A 25040-nucleotide genomic window follows, 5' to 3' on the forward strand; every position below is an offset into this window, starting at 1 on the left:
CGCCCCATTACCTGTTAGGAAATTAATTGCTCCAAACCAAGCTCTCAGATAATTAAGTCTTCACGATAGAATGAATGTAAGCTGTTTGCTGGTTTGTAAATTATTTACAAAGCATCCCAAAAGCAAAAAGCAGAAAATACCAATATCTTAACTTAATTACTGTCACATTTCCAACATGAGTAACTAGTATCAAAAAAGAATAAAATTATGTACTACAGCATCATTTTGTCCAGCAAAATTTAAGTAGTTCATCGTTATTGAGATGACAAGTCGGCATTCATGAGTGAATGATCAAATTGAAAGACATTCCCGATCAAGAAACATCTCACATATGCTTACAGCAATTCATATTCAATTTACTCGATATCTAAAAGGAGCCAAAACTACATCTACCTTATGGTAACATCTGTTTTCAAAATAGCTTCAGGGTTTGTCCCTCTACCACACTACCCAGAACCCCATTCCATACACAATCATTCTTCACATTAAGAACTTCATAAAATGTCCTGATATCCATTTGAACTTCTACCCCATGTTCTACTATTACATACTCAATATTAATGTCACAAGTTTACCTTCACTAAATTCTGAGGATATGGCAATCCTCTAAATCTTTTCTTTTGTTCAGCTCTTCATCATACTCCCCACACCTTCCCATTTGTCCTCCCTCCTTCACCACGTCCTCCTCCAGTCAAATCACTGGCACTTATTCAATTACCTTCTATGTCCTAAATTTTAGAACTTCCTTTCTAAACGTTCATGCTTCTCTGACACTCCTTCCTCCTTAAAGAGGCTCCTTAAGTATACCTCTTCAGTTAAGCTTCTGATCTCTTGTTCTAATGTCTCCTTCTTTGGCTTCATTCTTTTGTCTGACTGCACTGTTGGGATATTTCCTTTGCAACATTTTATCAACATATATAGCACCTCTACTGTAAAGTTCTTATATTCAAATCCAATGAGGTGAACAATGGAAATGTTTTAAGACGTAAAGTTCACCGATAATAACGAATATAAAGATGTATTGTGGCCATACATAATCTCTTTTTAAAATCGTTCCCAATAATTCTGTTCTTAAACGTAAGAGGCTAAGTTTCTGGCTCTTCACTTCATGAGAGCTAGCATCGAAGAAGTATTGTTGTGAAAAGCACTTCAGCATGTGGTGAAAGGGGGCTGTTTGTTAAGATTCAAAAGCTACTGAAACATTCACTTCTTAAAGGTGTGATTTTTGCATTTTAAATTGCGTAAGCAGTTGCATGGACAGTTCCCAGCAGTAACCACCCCACCCGCCACACACACACACACACACACACACACACACACACACACACAATATTTCAGTTATAGTCTGTAGGCACATTTTAAAGCGCAGCAATGGTACTTGAAGCATGCAACCCATTTTATATACTTGTGCAATGTACTGTTTATTAACCTCCCCAGATTATTTGTTATTCAGTGAAAATGTAGCACAAGATATAATTGTGATAAAGCACCGCAAATTAATGGAATGAGGGGAATGGTTTACCAGCTGGAATATGACAGAGAGGTCACAGTAATTTGTTTGAACTTTATTTTACTCTGTTTTGGAAAACATTAGAACATCCCCTAAATCCAAGATAAACAACCATTTAACAGATAAAAATTGCAAGAAAATCTGTTCATTAAATTCTGACTAGACTGCCCAAGACATTGAATTCCAAAATCGAAACATCGTCATTTTGAAGACAAATGAAATATTCAGCACCACTGCTAGCACCTTTTGACTTGTCTTTGGAATTTTGTAACAGTGTCTTCCAGTGCTCAATAGCATTGTTTCAAAGTAGATTTGGAACATATGTAATTTTGGATTCAATCACTCTTCAGCAAATTGCAGTTTTAACTCAGTACAAGATTATTTAACAACCACTGAGAAACCTCCATGATATGCAACAATAGGAGTTCAAACATCTTAAAAACTAATATATCAGTAAGTATCACCCATGTATTGATGATTTTCATTTGAAGAGGCACAGTACTTCGTCTGAAATATTGCAATGAAAATGGCTGGGGCTACATTATAGACTTACACAGAGGCCAAGATTCTTCAATGCTCAATCTAACAATAGGGCAAAATAGTGATGAAACTGCAAAAATTCTGAAAATGCATTTGTTTCAAGGACTTCTTCTGAGATTATGATGATTCACAAGGGACAGTAATAAAATACCTGGGTGCTTACTGCATAATGGGGAAATAATAGGGTGGCAATATTCAATCCAATGACTTTTATTCAATTTACAGGATGGGACATGCAAGGTTATTCCTAAATTATATTTCCTTTTCCTAAAACAGAATCTATTTTTATATGTTTAAGATAGTAATTCCATTTTCTCTCCCAGTTGGCAAGGGAAGCAGATTACAGTTTATTATTTACAAATTTGGTTATCCACACTTCATTGAACCGTTATAAGACTCTAGCTTTGAACTTTCAAAGACATAATGTAATAATACATTTTGTGAGCCAACAAGTAGATTGTTCAAAGACATATTACATTTTTCAAGGTGTCTGCTGTGATTTGGTGGTCACACTCATGTTAGAATGCTGTGTGGTCAAATTTCATAATACAGCCCCCTGTGGATGTGAAGAATGTCCGAGACGAGATTTACACAGCCACAAACACTCTAGAGGCAAAATTCTCTGAGGCCCTACTCATTGTGGCTCGCAACTTCAACCAAGCCAACCTCAAGAGGGTGTTGCCAAAGTACCACCAACACATCTCCTGCCCCACCAGAGGACCGAACATCCTGGACCACTGCTACACAACCAAACACACCTACCACTCCAACCCCCGCCGAATATCAGATCACAGCGCTGTTTTCCTCTGCCCAGCTTACAAGCAGAAGCTGAAACTGGAGGACCCTTCACAAAAAGTAGCACAATGCTGGTCCGATGCTGTGGAAGACCGTCTCCTTGTCTGCTTGGAATCGTTGGACTAGACCGTGTTCAAGTATCAGCAGAAAACCTAGATAAGCATGTCGTCAGCGTCACAGACTTCATTTGCAAACATGTCGAGGAGTGTGCACCAAACAAGTCAACCTCAGTGTTCCCCAACAGGAAACCTCAGATGAACCAGGAAATCCACTCCCTACTGAAGACTAGACATACAGCATTCAAATTGAGTTACCTGGACCAATACAGCAAATCCAGATATGACCTCCACAAAGCCATCACGGATGCCAAATGGTGGTATCGGACCAAGTAAGAGGTCCAAACCTACTAAATAGACTTCCGCCACCTATGGCAAGGCCAAAACAACATTACGGGATACAAAATGAAACAGTGTAAGATAGCAGACAAAGACACATCCCTCCCTGACACACGCAATGCTTTCTACGCTCGGTTTGAGCAGAATGCCAGCGGTGCAGTCGTGCTGCCACAACAACCCAGACACACCTTTTCCCTCTGTCACCGCTGCAGACGTCAGATCCTGTCACATCACTTCCTGGGAGTCAACCCATGGAAAACGAATGGCCTGGACGGTGTCCCCGGCCAAGCACTCAGATCCTGTGCGGACCAACTGGCAGAGGTATTCGCCAAGACCTTCAACCTCTCCCTCCTACAAGCCAAAGTCCCTATCTCCTTCGAGAAGACCACCATCATTCCTGTACCTAAGAAAACACATGCAGTGTGCCTTATTGACTACTGCCCAGTGGCTCTGACCTCAATAATCATGAAGTCCTTCGAGAGGCTGGTCATGGCCCACATCAACTCCAGTCTCCCAACCTGCCTCGATCTCTTTTCTACGACATAACAGGTCCACAAAGGATGCCATATCCCTAGCCCTGCACTCATCCCTGGAACATCTGGACAAGGACACCTACGTCAGGCTCTTACCCATCAACTATAGCTCCGCCTTCAAAACCATAATCCCTACCAGACTGATCTCAAAACTGTGACACCTTGATCTCAGCCATCGACAAGTTCACTGACAACACCATCATAGTGGGGCAGATATCGAACAATGATAAGTCAAACTACAGAAGGGAGATAGAGGGCTTGGTGATGTAGTGCAATGAGAACAACTTCTCTCTCATCATCGGCAAAACTAAAGAACTGATCACTGACTTCAGAGAGAAGGGAGAAGAACACGGCCCCATCTACATCAATGAAGCTGAGGTTGAGAGGGTGGAGAGTGTCAAGTTCTTCGGAGTGATGATAACCGAGGACCTGTTCTGGACTTCCCACATAGATGTGACGGTCAAGAAGGCACAACAACGCCTCTTGTTCCTCGGGTGACTCAGGAAATTTGGCATGTCCACAAGGTCCCTCACCAACTTCGACTGATGCACCATTGGAAGAATACTGTCCAGGTGCATAATGGCCTGGTATGGTAACTGCTTTGCCAAGGACCGTAAGAAACTACAGAAGATGGTGTGCACAGCCCAGACTGTCACAGAAGCCAATCTTCCATCCGTGGACTCTATTTACATGGCTCACCGCAGCGGAAATGCAGCCAACATCATCAAAATCCCATCGCACTCTGGTAATGATCTCTTATAGCCTCTTCCATCGGTCAGAAGATACAGAAGCCTAAACACACACACGAGAAGGTTCAGGAACAGCTTCTTCCCGGCCGTTATCGCACTAATGAGTGGACTCTCTGGGCTCAAATAATGTTGATCTCACTAACTTTGATCTCACCTTGTACACATCCTATGCAATGTAACCTGTATGCCTCTGTCTAAGTCTTTTCACAACCTCTGATCTGTACATCCTTGATAACTATTATCTCCCTGTACTGCTCGTAAACAATGCTTTTCACTGTACTTTGCTACAGGTGACAATAAATCAATGAATCTTGGCTGATGCATCAGAGGTAGAAGTAATAATACTGCTCTGTTAGAGAATGTGTGTTTTGGCTGGGGTGTTAAACAATCTACCTTCTCAGACAAACTTCAAAGATTATGTGGCCCTTCTTCCAACAGACAGGATGTACAACTGGCACCCATTTTTAGGGTACTGTGGGTTCCATTTGAGACCTCAACCTGTCCCATGAATCATACTGGTGGTGCAGATTAAGTAGATCATGATGTCTAACTGTAAAACATGCATCTCTGATTTGATAACAGCAGTATCCATTTCAGAATTATGCACACCAGCCTATACCCTCCATCAAAAGCTGAACATGCATTAAGAAACATGAAGGATTCCCTCACACAACCCTGTAGCTTAAAAGGATCATTGATTACTTACAGGTTAGCTGCTGTTTGATTTCTTCCAGCTATTGCGATAATTCTAATCATGCTTGGGTGCTTTTTATAGTTCTTTTCACCTCCCTTCCTTTCCCTCCTTTCACTCCATCATCACTGTCTATAAATTCAGTCCAAGGGTCTACACTGCCTTCAGAGCTGTGGGGAAACTGGTGGTGTTGCAATGGCAGCTGAGACTTCAGTGATCAGACACTGCATCACCAGCAGATCTCCAAATCTACCGAGATGGTTGACCACCACTTTCCACTCTGGAAACTCCATAAGCTCTGCAGACAGCGATCTCTGTGCCAAGATCGTGCCGGGCTCCTCTACATCCTTGACATCAAAATACTGGTTTTCTGGCAGGTCTGGCAATGCACCAAGCATTTTGTTGCACGGAGCCATCAACACTCTTCTGAAGCTTGCTCCATCAAAACGGTCATTTGCATCGTCCAGAATCATAGTATCCCTGCATTGTGGAAGCAGGTCATTTGGCTCATCAAGTCCACACTGATCCCCCCAAACAGCATCCCACCCAGACCCAACCTCTACCCTATCCCTGTAACGCTACATTCCCCATGGCTAATCCACCTAAACCGAACATCCCTGGACACTATGTGCAATTTAGCACGGTCAATGCACCCAACCCGCACGGCTTTGGACTGTGAGACGATCTAGGAGCATCTGGAGGAAAGCCATGCAGACATGGGGAGAATGTGCCAACTCCACATAGACAGTCACCCAAGGGTGGAATCGAATCTGGATCCAGGGCACTGTGATGTCGCAGTGTTAGGCACTGAGCCAGTGTGCTGTCCATGTCTCCACTGCAGAACTCTGCTGAGACATCAGTTTGCAGTGTCCTTGCTACCCTTTCCCAACCCCATGACTGCAGACATCATCCTCGATGTCGCTCTGTGTGCCAATCCTGCTTTAATTGAGCCTCTATGTTTCCAGAGAGTTAGTCTTTGAGCTGGTGGCTTCAAGGATGAAGTGGGGTGATTGCAATGAGTTTCAATCATCACATCTTTTTTAAGTTGTCCTTCAATGCCTGGCCAAGCTGTTAGAGGAAAGGCATGGGCAGGGGGACAAGTTGTAAATCAGAATGGAGGACAGAGTGAGGGGAAAGTGGCAAGTGAGAAAATGAATTAGGTATGAGGACACTATCACCTTCAATTGATTCAGCCCCACTACTGCAGGCCAAGTCTCAGCAAAGGCCTTTTCAGTAATGGTCAACAATGTCCCCTGCATTTGGATATGGACACTGTTTCAAATGTTGCATGTTGTAAGATGGTTCTTCTTCAAACAGTTTTTTAAACTTTAGAATAAAATTGCATATTTGGCAGAGAAGGGTAGGAATTCCTATTAACTTTACCCATGGAAAATCCCATGTGACTTGCTAATTCTGAACAGAAATCTAAATGGAAGTTTATTCAAAATAAGGTGCAAGATTTAACGGCTGGACACGAGGAAAGAGTGAGCTGGTTGTGCTGCTTCGCAGATTCAGACTCCCACCATGAGTCAGACTGATAGTCACACCAGTTGTATTCCTTTTGGGGTATTCAGCAAGTGAAGGGCTGGTGAAGACAGAACCATAGTTCAAGGAAACACAGATTGTGAACCATTAAAAATCACTGAATTACCAAAGAGTACCTTGTAACAGAAATGTTAGATTTGATAATGCTGAAAAGGGTCAAATAAAGGGGACTTTGTTTAGAAGGATACTGCTGGATTCATTCTGGTAAAACATGGAAAATGATCATGCTGCAGCCAGGAAGAACTCTGGACTTGAACCTCAAGGCTACACGTGTACAGAGAGTGCAGTGAAAAATACAAATGGAGTGTATAGTTTTCAGCTACACTGAGTCCTATTGGCAAATATCTTTTTCCATAGTTTAGTGTATTTGTTGCCCACTATATAATGTTTACATTTTAGTGTGTTTGTTACAGTAATACCACTAAAACATGAAATTTTGTTTTGTGATCCTGAGTTGGTTATTGGAATGTTCGCGTCTCTTCTTGAAAATTTCCTGTCTCAACAGGAATCACGACCGCAGGCTTTCAGTACTGCTCAGTGTGTAAGGGTTCGGTAAAGTCTATCAATGGTGCATATGAGTGTTAATTGGACGAGATTGTTCAAAAGTGAGTAATGATGACATGTGGTGAATTGAGGATTGTCCAAGTTAGTGCTGCAGGTTTAAGAATTTAACATGTGATGATGCATTCACCTTCCTTGACTACACGCATGAAGTCATGAACAAAGGACAACACTTCCAAGTCCTTGAGGTTATAATTATCATATCAGTCTCCATAGCTGCCTGCTCCAACTGCAGTTGGAAAATGTCTAGAAGGGCACCACATTTTCAGTAATTCAAAAACATCCAAACAAAGACCTCAACGTTAGAATCTAAAAACGTCAAATGCTACTCTCTCCCACATTGGCCGATTCCTCACAAGCCCCCAGATTAGATTCACCCCATGTAACATTCTTGGGAAAGAGTGTTATTCCAACACCATCCAATCCCACTGCCAGAGGCCTCCGATATCAACTAGTTAACTGCCCAATTGGCAGGACATGGTCAGAGGAGCGTGGCATGAGCATAGTGGGTTGCCACCAGGTCTACCAGCCTGCTGCTGTCATTCACTTCAGCTGTGACACACCCAGAGTACAAGAGGTCTTTGCAGTAGTGCAGCTTAGCTTCAGATTTTAAACTTAGACTGGCAATTAATGGTTTTGATCAGCCCATTGATATATGCAACCAATGAACAATCCAGTTAGCTTTAGCTGCATGCAGTTATCCAGCACATCAACAAACTGTACACAAAAAAAAGTCAGGTTACCTAAAGTTCAATCAACAGACATGGCATGGGTTCAACAAATATTGCAATCTCCATGTCCATTGTCCATGGCTATGCAATTTAACTACTCTGGCAAATAATTATCCCTCAAAAATGATTGAAAAAAAGGCAAAGAAGTACAGATGCTGAAAATCTGAAACAAGATGAGAAGTTGCTGGAGAAGCTCAGGAAGTCTCGCAACTTCTGTGGACAGAAAGCCAAGTTGATGGTTCAAGTCTGGTGACCCTTCTTATACTGATGCTGGATTGTCTGCTTGTAGGATTATAATTGTCTGGACATGGAAGTTTCTTCCTTGGCTGCAAAGCACTTGGAATGTCTTCAGGTCATGAAAGGTGCTATATAAATGCAGGCATTTACTTTTACTCCATTTATTGTGAAAATTCTTCATCAGAACAACAAAATAACCTCGACATTTTAAAAATAACAACGAATGTTTCACCAGTGACAGAGTGTTCGTCCTTGGATTTCTCACTAAACTTTACTGAAATTGCAGGAACAGTTGGCAACTTGGCACCAATTTGTCTACCTTTACAACCATTTTGCTCACTGTGACTATAATGAATGGCACACATGGCTTTATTTTACAAAGTGCAAGTCGTAAAAGCAAGTATACAGTTAATGTCTCGGGTCCGCCCTCTGCAACTGGATCCTCAGCTTTCTGACCCATAGGCAGCAATCAGTGAAGATAGGTAACTGCACCTCCTCCACAATAACAATCAATACTGGAGCTCCCCAAGGATGCGTCCTCAGCCCCCTACTCTACTCCCTGTACACCTATGACTACATTGCTAAATTCCGAACAAACACCATCTACAAGTTCACTGATTATACTACCATAGTGGGACAGTATTCGACAACAATGAGTCAAAGTACAGAAGGGAGATAGAGGGCTTGGTAATGTGGTGCAATGAAAACAATCTGTCTTTCAACGTTGGCAAAACTAAAGAACTGATCATTGACTTCAGAAAGAAAGGAGGAGAACACGGCCCCATCTACATCAATGGAGCTGAGGCTAACAGAGTGAAGAGCATCAAGTTCCTCGGAGTGACGATAACTAACGACCTGTCCTGGACTTCTCCCATAAATGTGACAGTCAAGAAGGCACAACAATGCCTCTTCTTCCACAGGCAGCTCAGGAAATTTGGCATGTCCATAAGATCCCTCACTAACTTCTACAGATGCACCATTGAAAGCATATTGTCCAGGTGTATAATGGCCTGGTATGGCAACTGCTCCGTCCAGGACCGTAAGAAACTACAGAAGGTGGTGTGCACAGCCCAGACCATCACGGGAAGCCAACCTTCCATCCATGGACTCTATTTACACGGCCTACTGCCGCAGAAAGGCAGCCAACACCATCAAGGACCCATTGCACCCCAATAATGATCTCCTACAACCTCTTCCATCAGGCAGAAGATACAGAAGCCTGAACACATGCATGAGCAAGTTCAGGAACAGCTTCTTTCCAGCTGTTATCATACTGATGAATGGACTCCAGCCTCAAATCATGTAACTTGTATGCCTCTAAGTCTTTTTGATCTGTCTATCCTTTGTTTGCCATGAATTCCTGTACCGCTCGTAAACAAAGCTTTTCACTGTATTTCGGTACAGGTGACAATAAATCAATCAATAATGATTAATAGTTTATGTCAAAATATTATACATTTGAAGCCATTCAGCTGACTGATTTAAAACCAAAAATAAGCGAAGTTTCATTTTAAAGGCAATTTTCAATTTTGAAATCCACATTTGGCTGTCCTTTCCGAGCTCAGAGTTGACAATGGGGAGACAATGACATAAGGGTAATGTCACCAGACTCATTATTCAAAGATCCAGACTAACTGAAGGCTTACCATAAGATAGTTAACACCCTACCAAGCATATAATGACTCTGGGGAATTCGGCTTTTTGTCTGTGGGTGGGTCCCTCATTGAGCTGTTAGTCTGGAAGGAGGGGTAGCAACATAAGGTACACTTATCCTGTTAAATCATTTACTTAGTCCATATCAGACTCTTCTGTCTCATATTCATTAAAAGCCCATGTACTCCAAAAACTGGTTTGAATAAACTTCTTTACATCAAACCTCTTTCCAGGCTTTTATTCCACTTCAGTTGGTTTCTGCATTTCCTTCACATTTGTTTGAATGAGCCACTTTGAGTTTGAAAGAGGAGCCACTTAAAAGATATTGAGAGTGGCAAATACTTTGTACAGGAACGAGGTCATATGAGGTAAAAATGGGTGATCTTAGAGACAGCAGAAATATGTGATAGGATGCTCATCTGGGGGTCAAACATGAAACCAAAATGTCAGACAGTTACCATGAAGGCCAATGGAATCGGCAGCTTGAGAATAAAGTTTGGAATGAGGACTAATGGTGATGCTTCAGTCTTCCTAATGTTGAGTTTGTGGGAATTTTATCTTAATCAGTAATGAATTAGGATAAGCAGCCTGATTTTAGAGAGAGGTGGTGGTGAGGTAGAGCTCAACACACAACACCATGAACAAAATACAGGAAGGGAAGAGAGTTGATGAATAAGTTATTTAAGTTCAGGCGTTGGAAACAAAATTAAAGAAATTATACAGGCATGCTGCTCACAAACAGTGAGCCATGCTCACAGTCAACAAAAACAGGAGATCTTTCATCCTGCTCCCTAAGAAAATATTAAAACAAATAAGTAAAAACAAACCAAGTAAGGAAAGCTTACACAATTAAAACAAGAACAACTCAAAACAGATCTATATTTGTTACAGACACCGGACAATGCACTTTCAAGGCAATAACCATCAACAATACTGTAGCTCAATGTGACCAGGGATAAAGTAACAAAAGTTATCAACACCTCATTACAAGTAACCTGTGACATAACTACAACAGAATTAGTTGCAAATCCACACAGGATTAGCACCCCATGATATAGTTGAAAAATGTAAGTAAGTCTGCTCAATGTCTATCAATATCAAGGGCCTCGCTGAAACACGAATGTTTACTGTGATTCAAACCACTAAGTTACGAAATCAATTATACAGCATCACTGAATATGGAAATCAAAAGAAAATATATAAATCTCATGTCACAGCCATTTTTATAATCTGGTCCTGAAAGACTCCACAAAGTACAGAATTAGAGTTTAAGTTTCGAAAAGCAAGTCACTCAATGTTACCAAAAATAAACACTTGATTTATGCTCATAAATAACCAATAAGTATATATTTTATAAATCTTCACCTAGAAATTCACCAGAACCCTAGCAAAGAATGCATACATAAGTACTGCAACATTTGGTACATGTAAAGATAACTGTCCTTACAGAGATTATGTGATTGTAATTTCTTCACACTACTTTACATTTTAGCATTGCCAAAGAATCAATGAATGGAAAAATATACGTTATAAATGATCAGTTTTGTGCCATTTCCAAAATTGCATTCTGCATCGAGACATTGCAACTACCAATGGTGACAGAAACTAGGCTGAAACTTTAATGCTATATTGAGGAAGTCATATAGGGTCACACAATGATGTTCTCTGGATAAGCTAATAAATTGAGGCTCATATACCGTCCAACATCTCTATTCAGTCATAAAGATCCCATAGTCTAAAGAAGGACAAGGTGTTTTCCTGATTTCTTAGCCAGTATTCAATTCCAAGAAAAAAAATCAGTACAAGAGGTAAACTAATTATTTACCTCACAACTGTTTGAGAAATTGTGCAATAACGAATGGGGCTGCAATTCAAATAAATAGTTGTATATGAACTGGTTTGGGACAATTTTGAGAGATATTTATCAAAGGAAGCTGTTTTTAAAAATGTTTTCACAAACTCAATTGACTGATACAATCAGTGTCATTTCAAAGGTATAGCACTGACTGGGGGTTATAAATGCATGAAATAATGGATGTGCAGTTGCACAATAAAACAAATACGGACAGTCATAGCAAAATTAATATAATGGATCCCACTCAGACAGTACCACTGACTGACTACAAAAACTTCCACCTTGTTCTAGTTCTGCCACTGTAACAAGAAAATGCCCAACTGCAAATCTTACAAAATGTAACAAGACTTATATTAAATAACAATCTTGGAATACTGAAAAGGAAACAACCTATGGAAAACTCGAGTAGGAAACTGTATTAAAATGATAGCCTTCGGAAACATCGAAAAATTTATTGAGTGAACGCAGAAGAGAAACATTTCAGATTGGAGGAACATTTCAGATTCAGAAACATTTAGGCTCAAAACATTTAAACGTGCTGAATTAGCTGTCCACTGGAAAAGAAGGATTTGAGCCATCAATGGTCAGAAACCACTGGCCTCAGAACACTGGAAATAACTGTAACCAGGATTCCTACTCATGATATCAAAGATGAGGAAGTTAAAGGACCTGTGCTGACCTTGGTAGCCCAACAAACCTATAGGGCTCATTATTAAGGAAATACTTAACTGCAGGTACTTATGCAATGGGCCTTGCTGTGCTTTGTCTCATGATTAGTGTGACAGCATACCATTAAGGCACCTGCCCACGATATCATCATAGTATCTTGAAATGTGACTCACTGACATAAAGACCTCATACTTCATCTTATCTCAGATTACTTGAAGCATGACACTCTATTAGAAGTATACTCCTCTGCTATAACCTCATAGCATATTACTAGCTCATCTTTTTATGCCTGAGGAATGTAATAATTGCCCATTAGTTAGTTGTTGTTGTTGAAGTCTTCAAAACCATGATATACCATGCTGTGTTTCTTATATTAAGAAATATGACAGAAGTATTGCAGCATCAGGTAAAATACCATGGTGCAGACTGGTGATAAGCCAGAGAATACGGAAAGGTTTCAGATCGTACCAACAAATAAAAGACAACCAGAAGATAAGAAAGGTGAAGAAAATAAGGGCAAACATGTAAATAATGTCAAAACAGACAGAAAAGGAAGACAGAAGCCAAAGTGAACAATGTCCCTTTGAGAATGAGGTTGGGGAAATAAAAATGGGGAATCAGGAAATGGCAAAGGAAGTAAATAGTTTACATCAGTCTTCACAATAGAAGACATGAATACGTTCCAAAATGACTAAATAATCTAGGGGCAAAGGGAGGAGAGGAAATAAATACAATAAATATCATTAAAACAAAAGATAGGAAAACTAATGAGGCTAAAGATCAATACATCTCTTCGATCTGATGCGATGCATGCTCCGATATTAAAAAAAGTAAGCAGATACAGAGACAATGGGAGCAATGTCATTAATGTCCTAGAAAATGACCAATGCAACCCCTTTTATTCTAAAAGGAAGGAGACGAAAAACAAATAACTGCAGATATTTCTGCTATAATGCATGTTTCATTAATGCGAATTGGCTGTAATGCAATTGATGAATAGTGGACACTGTTGGATAATGCAAACTTTCTGCTGTACAGACATAGCGATTTCCCTATAACGCAATTTTCTATGGTGATTTTCTGTAGGGAGAAGTCACACAAGTATGCAACTATCGCATTATAGGAGAAATATCTGTACAGCCCAGTTAGCTTAACATCTGTTCTTGGGAAAATGTTACAGTTGATTATAAAGGATGTAATAACAGAGCATTTAGCAATATATCATATGATCAAGCAGAGACTGCATGGCTTCATAAAGGAAAATCATGCCTGACAAATCTACTAGAATTGTTTGATGAAGTAACAAGCAGTATAGATAAATGGGAAGCAGTGGAAGTAATATATTTGTCTTGGCATAAGGTGTTTATGGCCGTAACAATACATTAGGCTACTTAAGATGGTTAAAGATAGAATATTAGCATAGACTGCGGATTGGCTAACGAAAAGAAGACACAGTGTTGTGATGGGAGGGGGTAGGCATTTTCAGGATAGAAACCTACAACAACTAGCTAGAAATATCATTAAGCAAGTACAGGTATTTCTGCTATAACGCATGTTTCGTTAACATGAATTGGCCGTAACACAATTAATGAATAGTGGACGCTGTTTGGATAACAGGAACTTTCTACTGTACATTTTAGCGATTTTCTATAGTGATTTCCCGATAATGCGGTTTTCTATAGCACAAGGTTGCTCAAGAATGTAACTATCGTGTTATAGGAGAAATATCTGTAATACACTTTGATCAAATTTCATTTGAAGAAATGTTTAAAATAATCAAGTAGATATAGTCAGATTCAGTTATAGTTAAATGCTTATATTTAAATGTACTATTTTTGCCTTTAAGATTGTTCTCTTTTGGACGGGCATCAAGTCAGATGAAACTTGCACAGCTCAGTTTTATTCTTGCCTTAATATTTCAATGATGACACTAAACAATAGGAATTCAGAAAACAAAAAAGGTGCAATAAAGGCAACACTGTACATCTGAAAGGACAACATACTTGAGCAAAGTCCACTTGAAGCAAACCAACATTAAGTTGACTGACTATGTAATTACACAAATATGGTTGAGATGAAGTAGTGATAATTTAAGGAGATCAAAATGAAGACTCTAAGCAACATTTCTGTGAGCCAGGCACCTACGGGATGCTTCCAAAGGCAGAATTTACAATGTCAGAAAAGCAACCTGAGGATCCTACAATATTTTATCAATCTAATCAAAGCTGTAAAGGACAGTTTCGTACTGATAAATCTACCCTTTTCCTTTTAAAATAAACTCTCTCTTTAATTTGCAATTCAAGAGTCCATGTTTGGCTAATGCCTATATTTACTTCAAAAGAAACATTTATATTATTTTATTGGATTAACTTTCTTTCCTGATTATGCAATCAAGAATTAAATTAAAATACTCAATAGTTAAAAACTAGACAATGTAACTAAATTACAGATGTCATTCATTAGAGGAAAAAAATAAAATTACCCATTAGTCACCACTCTGCAACCAAATGATGTAAAGCTATATATGTGAATAAAATGGGAGAAGATGTGTGCAGCTTGTATTGACATTTTGATTGCCAATCTGCAGTGCAGGAAGTTATAACAAGTGGCACATCATAATGAGGATATAGATTCAAAAGGATCGATGGACCTAAATTCAAAGCTCCAAACAATCCAACCATCAAGAGTGGCTCTAACTTCAATATTTTACCATACAGTTAATAGAACTATAACTGCTTGGCCTCAATCATTCAAGAATCTTATTGATTTTTGCATATAAGAATGAACATATAATCCTAATAAAAACCCGTTCTCTAACATGAGGCAAAGTCAGATAATATGTGCATAAATAGTAGCGTCCTCGACACAGTATCAGTTTCTCATATTAGCAGGTGGACACCAAGGTAGAAGTAATCAGAATGCCATGGCATTCAATTCGAAGCCCAAAGCTAGTAATTCAATGCTGGTTCCAGATTCTAAAAAAGGTTAAGTTTTATAAACTGGTCAACAACTTGGAGTTGGTTAGTTGTGGGAGGGGGAGGAAGCTGGTGCTACTTGGAAAATTAATTGCAGCCCAAATTAAAACACCATACTTTTAAATGAACCGTTTTTGCACAGAAACTAGCCACAAACATCAAAAGTAAAAATGTGATCATGTGGTGAAACAAGAAAAATAAAGCTAACTAATCACGTTCCAAAATAAATTAAGTTAAAGTGAAAATATTTGAACAAGTACAAGGTAAAGGGCTTCTGAATGAAAAGAGATAAATATCGGAGTCGGCATTTATTCCTTTGCAGTCTATCCTGCTGCCATTGCTTACTATTGCTTAATAGCTTCTTATTAATTCTGTTCTCATCTCATACTAACTTTAAAATGAGCAACTGTACGATTAATTGACATCAAATCTTCCCTATATCTCAACAGTTTATTACTTGCTTTGTATTATTTAGGAGAAAATTGACCAAAACCTTGCCCTTTTGCATTCTCTCTTGCTACTGAACAAAAGATTCTTTTATGTTTAAAGAAACTCTTGGCCATTATTGTAAGCTTCAGAGATGGAAGGAATATTAAAATTCATCATAGTTACAATGCAGGTCTTTGTACTAATCCTTTTCATGACTTCCCAAAGCAATACATCAACTTCTATTTTACTCTGCCGTGGCCTGTTACATGCATCTATCATTAATTTCATCCTCTCCAGCTGTTCTAGATCAGCACAAACTTAAGACTACAGAATTCCCAATCCATTTCTCTGACCAGTGTCTAAACTTCATTGTGGTATCACTGCATTTTCTGCAACACATCCAACCCTGAATACCTGTTCCACATACATTATCTCTTCTTTTCAAAGACTGGTTACATCAGTACTATGCATTAGCTCTCTGTGTCCTATTGCTTCTCAGACACATTTTACAGTTATTTAGGATCTTTTGATACTCATAATTATGTTTTAAATTATTGATCTTTCTTGTTGTTTCCATATGCCTCACACCTGTTAATTGTTCCATACAGTTGTACACTTCCCTCTTTCTCTTATTTAATTTTTTCCCAAGACAGTGTTATATATCCATTTATTCACAATTCATATGTTTTCTCGGTTTACAACCAGGCAGTCTTCCTTCCCAGAAACAATCTCCATCAGCTGATAAACCCTTCCTTCCGATAACACATATTATGCTGCAGTCTGGAATACAATATGGGAGTGCTTCTGAAACTACTACTCTAGAACGGCTTTTCATCAAGTTTTTTTTTGAAACCAGTTCCTGATATTTATTTTGCAGGACCCCCATATTTATTGACACTGCCATCTCGCAAGTGAAGGTAACCCATGATATCTTCCATTCAATCCGAAAACATTTGCTACATGCAATGGTCAAGTTTTAAATCACAGCACTGTGAGAGCGACAGACCGTTCAGAGCTTCCAGTTATATTCTCACCCACGCCCTCCACCTCCTCCAGAACTTCCAATTCCCAGGTCCCTAACACCTCATCTTTACCATGGACGTCCAGTCCCTATACACCTGCATTTCCCATACAGATGGCCTAAAGGCCCTCTGCTTCTTCCTGTCCCACAGGCCCGACCAGTCCGCCTCCACTGACACCCTCATCCGCTTAGCCGAACTCGTCCTCACCCTCAACAACTTCTCTTTCAATTCCTCCCACGTCCGACAGACAAAGGGGGTGGCCATGGGTACCCGCACGGGACCAAGCTATGCCTGCCTCTTTGTGGGTTAGGTGGAACAATCCCTCAACCACACCTACACTGGCCCTAAACCCCACCTCTTCCTCCGTTACACTGATGATTGTATTGGCGCCGCCTTGTGCTCCCACAAGAAGCTCGAACAGTTCATCCACTTCACCAACACCTTCCACCCCAACCTTAAGTTCACCTGGACCATCTCTAATACCTCTCTCTCCTTCCTGGACCTCGCTGTCTCCATCTCTGGCAACCACCTAGAAACCGATATCTATTTCAAGCCCACAGACTCCCACAGCTACCTAGAATACACCTCCTCCCACCCACCTTCCTGTAAAAATGCCATCTCCTATTCCCAATTCCTTCACCTCCGCTGTATCTGCTCCCAGGATGAGGCATTCCACTCCCATACGTCTCAGATGTCCTCGTTTTTCAAGGACCGCAACTACCCCGCCTCAGCGGTCGAGAACGCCCTCGACTGTGTCTCCCACATTTCCCGCAACTCATCCCTCACACCCCCTCTCCGCAATAACAACCAAAACAGAATCCCCCTCATCCTCACGTACCACCCCACCAACCTCCGGATCCAACGCATCATCCTCCGACACTTCTGCCATCTGCAATCCGACCCCACCACCAAAGACATTTTTCCCTCCCCACCCTTATCTGCTTTCCGGAGGGACCACTCTCTCCGTGACTCCCTTGTCCGCTCCACACTCCCCTCCAGCCCCACCACACCCGGCACTTTTCCCTGCAACCGCAGGAAGTGCTACACCTGCCCCCACACCCCCATCCCAGGCCCCAAGAAGACTTTCCACATCAAGCAGATGTTCACCTGCACATCTGCTAATGTGGTATACTGCATCCGCTGTTCCTGTTGTGGCCTCCTCTACATCGGGGAAACCAAGCAGAGGCTTGGGGACCGCTTTGCAGAACACCTACGCTCGGTTCGCACTAAACAACTGCACCTCCCAGTCGCGAACCATTTCAACTCCCCCTCTCATTCCTCAGACGACATGTCCATCCTTGGCCTCCTGCAGTGCCACAACGATGCTACCCGAAGGTTGCAGGAACAGCAACTCATATTCCGCTTGGGAACCCTGCAGCCCAATGGTATCAATGTGGACTTCACAAGCTTCAAAATCTCCCCTCCCTCTACCGCATCCCAAAACCAGCCCAGCTCGTCCCCGCCTCCCTAACCTGTCCTTCCTCCCACCTATCCCCTCCTCCCATCCCAAGCCCCACCCCCATCTCCTACCTACTAACCTCATCCTGCCCCCTTGACCTGTCCATCCTCCCTGGACTGACCTATCTCCTCCCTACCTCCCCACCGACACTCACCTTTACTGGCTCCATCCATGCCTCTTTGACCTGTCTGTCCCTCTCCACCTATCTTCTCCTCTATCCATCTTCTATCCGCCTCCCCCTCTCTCCCTATTTATTTCAGAACCCCCTTCCCCTCCCCCATTTCTGAAGAAGGATCTCGTCCCAAAACGTCAGCCTTCCTGCTCCTCTGATGTTCCTTGGCCTGCTGTGTTCATCCAGCTCTACACCTTGTTATCTCAGATTCTCCAGCATCTGCAGTTCCTACTATCTCTGTCTATAATCCTACCTAGTTTGTGCCTCCCTTACCATTTGTCTTGTGACACTATGCTGTTCAAAGTTAACAATTCTTAAGACTCCGTTCCCTGAATCTTTCAGAGATGAACATCTCTGGGATCTCTTGTTCCACAGCTCCCCTCTGTTTCTGACTTGTGTGCCCAGGGAGTGCTTCTCACTTCTTTCACTGTCTGTCTCTATCTCAAGAACATGTTCTAAATGGAACACTTCTGCTGATGGTTTTGTGAATTGTAAATCAAGCAGAATGTGGCTGGTGATCCTCAAAGTCAAAACGTAATTTTTGAGGGTTTAAATTCTTAAGCATGCATGCATATTCCTCTTGTATGTTTTATAACTTTCTGGCTCAGGTGAGAGTACGTTTGTGTTGGGGACAGAGTGAGATCAAGAGAAAGAGAGAGAAACGGAATCTGAATAATGAAAAAATATAGGCGGAAAGTAAAAACCTGAAATAAAAAGGAAGCAAAAATCAAAGTCTTGAAAGGAAGGGACAAAGCAATGGGTTTAGAATTTTAAAATTGGGTTGAAAGTGATGGAGGTATTTTACAGCTCTCTATGCTGTAAGTGATGCTACGCATGATGAAGATGAGGCTTTCATTGTCCAAGTAAAAAAAATTCAAGGACCAGTTTGTTCTAGTGTGCTGGAAAAAGAAACTACTTCCTGGTCTAACTAAGAGAATCTCTTGCAGTTAAGGTGTGTTGAATGTTAGCAACTAGATACAGGCTACATTGATACGACACTCAAGAGTCTTTGCAAAAGACCAAACGTTAGGTCTCATTCCTTCAAGATGATAAGCTGTCCTACACACAAACCCAAACGGCATCATCATCAACGAATGGTGCTTATGGCATTCCTTGGTGTTAACACTTTCTGGCCCATATACGACACCAGAAGTGAGGAGTGTGGAAATGAGACAGATGAAGGAGGTGTAAGAGTGTTGAAGGATGTGGTTGAGAAGTGAAGGAGGTAAGTGAGAGAAGATGTAGAAGATGGGGGAAGGGAGGGAGATGAAGGAAGTCAATGTATAAAGAAGACTGCAAATGAAAGAGATCTAAGATGATAAGAGGAAAAGAAGAAAAAAAAGCGATGCCTAAGCAGAAGGAGTATTTATCAAAGGAAAAGAGGAAGAATTAGATACATGAACAAAAAACAAGATAGGAAAAGATAAAACAATGGTGTGAGTATCATTATTTACTGACTTTAAAATAGAGTAAGAAACCAGGCAGTATTTAATCATAGTCATTTGAGGGAATGGACAAAACTTGTTTTAAAAAATGAAATGGATATATTTTTCCAGATGTGAAATAGATTCAATCTAACCTTAACACGATATTGATAAGAGTACTTGGTTTTGTTGAACAACTAATTATGTTTGTCATTAGCATGATATCATGTTTTCTTCCAATCCAATAACTTCTTGGCTGACTCTCAGAAATCTTATAAATCCTCCTTTCCAAAATAAAACCTCAATATAATCATAGTCAATGCTCATTTTGGTCTGATTTTAAGTGATTGGCATGAACTAACTGCGGCTCGCATCTGCAATATTTAATCAAACCCCTTTATCCTGCTGGCTGAACTGTAGACTCAATAAATTGAGTTTACGGTTTTGGTGTCAGGATAGGGGAAACTGAATTGAGCAGTGGGATTATTAAACGTCAGCTCACAGATCCTGGTCTCCTGCTATATGAGCAAAACGTGCATCAGTGTAAATGTGGCTATGACTTTGCTGAACTCAGAATTGTCTCCTTATCAGTCGTGAGACATCAATCCAATGCACTGCTCCTCAATCTAATCAAAGAGTTCCATGCGAATACAATGACTAGGCTTGGGTCAGTGGATGCAATTCACTGTTATCAACAGCATGTCTGGTTTTAGACAAGGATGTGGTTGTTTATCCTCTGTGCTCTTGTTGCTGGATTGCCTGAAGGAGTATGATAAGCACAGCATTAGTGAAAATATAGGCCTGTACACATTCTTCAATTTAGCACGCTATAACAATGCAGGTCTGTTCACTAACTGAGCATCATTCACCTTCTGGCACTTTAAACCTTCAATGAGACAGTAAAGTAGCTGAACTATGGATCTCCTGGCTCAGAAGTAAAGTAAAAAATATTGCATATTGCCATTCTAGGATCCACTAGCAATATCAGAGAGTCTGTCCAGATAACTGTATTTGGTCTAAGGTTGATACCCTCCCAGTGAAATCACTGCTATATCTGGAGAAGGATTTAGACAGGTTAGGAGAGTGGACAAAAAAAATGGTAGACGAAATACAATGTAGGAAAGTGTGAGGACATGCATTTTGGGAGGACGAAAAGAGACATCGACTATTTTCTAAATTGGGAGAAAGTTCAGAAATCTGAAGTGCAAAGAGAATTGGGAGTCGTAGTCCAGGATTTTCTGAAGGTAAACTTGCAGGTTGAGTCACCAGTTAGGAAGGCAAATACAACGTTGGCATTTATTTCGAGGGGACTAGAGAAAAAAAACAGCAAAGTACTTCTGAGATTTTAAAAAGGCTCTGTTCAGGCCACATTTGGAATATTGTGAGCAATTTTGGGCCCAATACCTCAGGAAGGATATACTGGCCTTGGAGTAGGTCCAGAGAAAGTCCACAAGAATGATTGCAAGAACGAAAGGGTTAACATGTGAGGGACGTTTGAGAATTCTGGGTTTATACTCGATGGAAGTTAGAAGGCTGAGGGAGGATCTAATTGAAACTTACAGAATACTGAACAGTCTGAACAGAGTGGAGTTAACATTTTGGGGCCAGTGACCCTTCCTCAGAACTGATCCTGGTCTGAGGAAGGATCAGCAGACCCATAACATTAACTCTGATTTTTTCTTCACAGATGCAGCACTGCTGCCTTGCAGCATCAAGGACCTGGGTTTGATTCCAGCCTTAGATGACCCTCTGTGTGGAGTTTGCAAATTCCCCTTGTGTCTGCGTGGGTTTCCTCTGGGTGCTCTAGTTTCATCTCACAGTCAAAAGATGTGCAGGTTAGGTGGATTGGTCAAACTAAATTGCTCATTGTGTCCAGGAATGGAGTAGCCATGGGAATGCAGGGCTACAGGGATAGGGTAGGAGTTTGGGTGAGATGCTCTTTGGAGGGGCACTGTGGACTCGATGGGCCGATTAGCCTGCTTCCACACTGTAGGGATTCTATGATTCTATACTGCAAGATCTACTGAGCTGTTCTGTTTTTGTTTCTGATTTACAGAATCCGCAGGTTTTTATTTGGACAAAGTGAACATTAGGAATTGTTTGCGTTAGGAGGAGAGACTAGGACCCAAGGGCATAGTTTTAAAGTAGAGTGAAGACCCTTTATAGCAGAGGTGAGGAGAAACTTCTTCAGCCAGAGAGAGGTGAATCTATGGAATTCATTGCCGCAGAAGGCTGTGGAGGCCAGGTCATTGAGTACATTTATGAGAGAGATAGATAGATTCTTGATTGTCAAGGGAATCAAAGATTATGGGGAGAAAGCGAGAGAATGGGGTTGAGAAAATTATCAGCCATGATCAAATGGCGAAGCAGACTCAATGGGTCGAATGGCCTAATTTCTTCTCCTATGTCTTATGGTCTATTTATCACATTAGTGACAACAGTGAAGAGCTCCCTCATCCACCCCCAGTTCAAACGTCATATTCACAAAATCTATCTACTCCTATTCAAAGTTTCCAAGACCGGGATCTTTTCAAAACAAAACACTAAAATTCTCTGAGGTTTCTATATACAGTGAAAATCACATTCTGGCTATTTAATTTATCTGTAACCTCAGAAAAATGAGCGAATACATAATGATTCAAGCTATTCATTTTGTCTTGCGAAACTATGAAGCATGTCTTCAGCAGTCAAGTTCTCCTGTAAGGTCCTGTCTCAGTGTGTTGTGGTGATGCTATGGAGAAGGAGGCCAACATTATTGCACAGGATTAATTAAGTGAAGAGAGGCACTAACCTGCCAGAATATATATTCTGTACAGTCGCAGCGGAGGATATATGAAGACACTGGAGGTCGCTACAAACTATAGACATATAAATGACTTAACAAAGCAAATTCTCCTGTAGACATTGATTCATTCAAGGTGAATTTTCCATTGCACAGTGTCAGGAATGAAATCTGTTTCATTTTTAGCTTGCCTTTCCCAGGTTGGATACAGGGGTTAATTGCAGTTCTCTCACAAAGGTTCTGATTAAGGTTATTTAGTTCAGCACTGATCTTTTCTGGTCTGTTCCACTCAAAACCACACCACACTCTGCAACTGTTCACTTTAACTATTCACGTAATGACTCAAATGCAACTGTTTTCTAAATTCCATATTTTCTCATTAAGTGTGATTGCAGAAGGAGCAAGTTCAAATACATATGAGAGATTGTATTATGATTGTATTTATTAACTCACTCACAAGCACTCTATGTTTACTGTACCATGTTTCCATTCATTCATTCATTCTTAAAACCATATTTTTGTGGTATATTTCACTCTTACAAGATAAACTAAATTTAACATCCCTTTCAAGGCTGCCAACAGATTACTGTTTCTTTACACGTTTCTATTCTTATCAGCCCCATGCTGCAAGCAGTGTTTAGACCTGTTTCTGTATCAAAGGCTGTCCCTGAATAAGTGTTAATACTGTAACCTGCTCAGAAAAATGTCATCCTTGCCATCGTGCCTCCATAACTCACTTGAAACTATGGAAAGATTATAATGTTAATTAGCCCATAGTAACCATCTCTCAGGACCTGAATAGGTTGCAGGACATTCACCAGCATGTCCCTACTGAAGAAGGGTCCAGAACCAAAAGGTCAGCTTTCCTGCTCCTCTGATGCTGCCCGGCCTGCTGTGCTCATCCAGCTCTACACCTTGTTATCTCAGACTGCAGCATCGGCAGTTCCTACTATCCCCTTACAGTCTGTTTTTTTTATCTCTTTGAAATATCCTTGTACACTATGTAATTCTATAACATTGCACAACCTATTTCTAACTTCTATTTAGGACTACCATCAAGTACTGACATACAGATTTATACCTTTAAATTCGTATTAAATAGGGTCACTACCCACTTTAAGAAACTTGCCATCAAAACAGCCCTATCACAAAACTGCATGAATGAATGTGCAGAAACTGTCAAAAAACTGGCAATAGTAGATGAAATGTCATGACCCAGCTGAGGGAGATCAGTTTAATATATTCTAGAAATTATTTATTATGCTTATGATTTCTCACTTATTTCAATCATATAGATCTATTATTTCTACAAACATTACTAACTTTAAAGACAAAAGGAATTGCATTTCTTAATTATGCAAGATCAGACTGGACAGACATTCTAATCACATCAGGAGTAACGGCCAGCATTTAGCAAGTACTCAAACCATCTCCTGTTTCCCCAGGACAGGCGTCACGCAAACCTGTCTACAATGGATACAATGACGTGACACCATAACGCTAAAATTTTAATGTACATTAAAACTGAGTATAAAAGAGGCTACTATAAAACTGTACTTTGAATTGCATCGCTGCCTCAAACTGTGCCACTGTGGATGTTCAATAAAGAGGCTATTTTTGAAACTCAACAATCTAGGTTGCTATTGAACATGATCCCACACACACTTCAAACCTACAGGTGTACTGCAACTACTGAAAATCATATTTTAGCTTTTCGAGAAAAATCAAACGTATATTTGACTCTGTTCCTGAAAAATCTCAAAACTCTATACTAACCTTCAGGATCCAGCAGATTCTCAATGCCAAGATACTGTTTGGCCACATTGAAAGCATGATCCAGCCTCTCATTTGCTGACTGTAGTTTTGCCACATCCTTCCAATCAAAGAGGTCAGGCCTGCAAATACAACATAGCAAATTAGAAAGTCAATCTTAGTTTTTATTAGATTGGAATCAATTCCACTTTAGGTTACTACCTAATAATAGAAATTAAATAGGTTATTACTTTGGAGAATCGCTACAAACTGTACATTTTTTGAATTCTCAGTCTCAAGTTTTAAAAGATCATAGTGAACCTACACAAGTAAGAATATAGTGGATCAGTACATGATAAATACTTAAACACAGAGAATACTAGAAAATGTCAACAGGTCTAGCAGTATCTGTGGAGAAAGAAACAGAGTTAACGTTTTGTTAAAAACCAAAAGAAGTGCGGATGCTGTAAATCAGGAACAAAAACAAAGTTGCTGGAAAAGCTCAGCAGGTCTGGCAGCATCTGTGGAGGAGAAAATAGAGTTAACGTTTCGGGTCCGGTG

General features: G+C 40.5%; 1 protein-coding gene across 2 annotated transcripts in view; it reads right to left on the reverse strand.

The window, feature by feature from the left end:
- dmd (dystrophin) overlaps window positions 1-25040 on the reverse strand; it is a 1291331-nt gene that overhangs the window by 1202001 nt on the left and 64290 nt on the right. For both annotated transcript variants that reach the window (XM_048602828.1, XM_048602824.1), the window contains exon 5: window positions 24504-24622. In XM_048602828.1, coding sequence (XP_048458785.1) covers window positions 24504-24622 — 119 coding nt within the window. The remainder of the gene's footprint in view (window positions 1-24503; window positions 24623-25040) is intronic.

This window comes from Rhincodon typus, chromosome 11, assembly GCF_021869965.1.
Source record: "Rhincodon typus isolate 14 chromosome 11, sRhiTyp1.1, whole genome shotgun sequence".
Lineage (NCBI taxonomy): Eukaryota > Metazoa > Chordata > Chondrichthyes > Orectolobiformes > Rhincodontidae > Rhincodon > Rhincodon typus.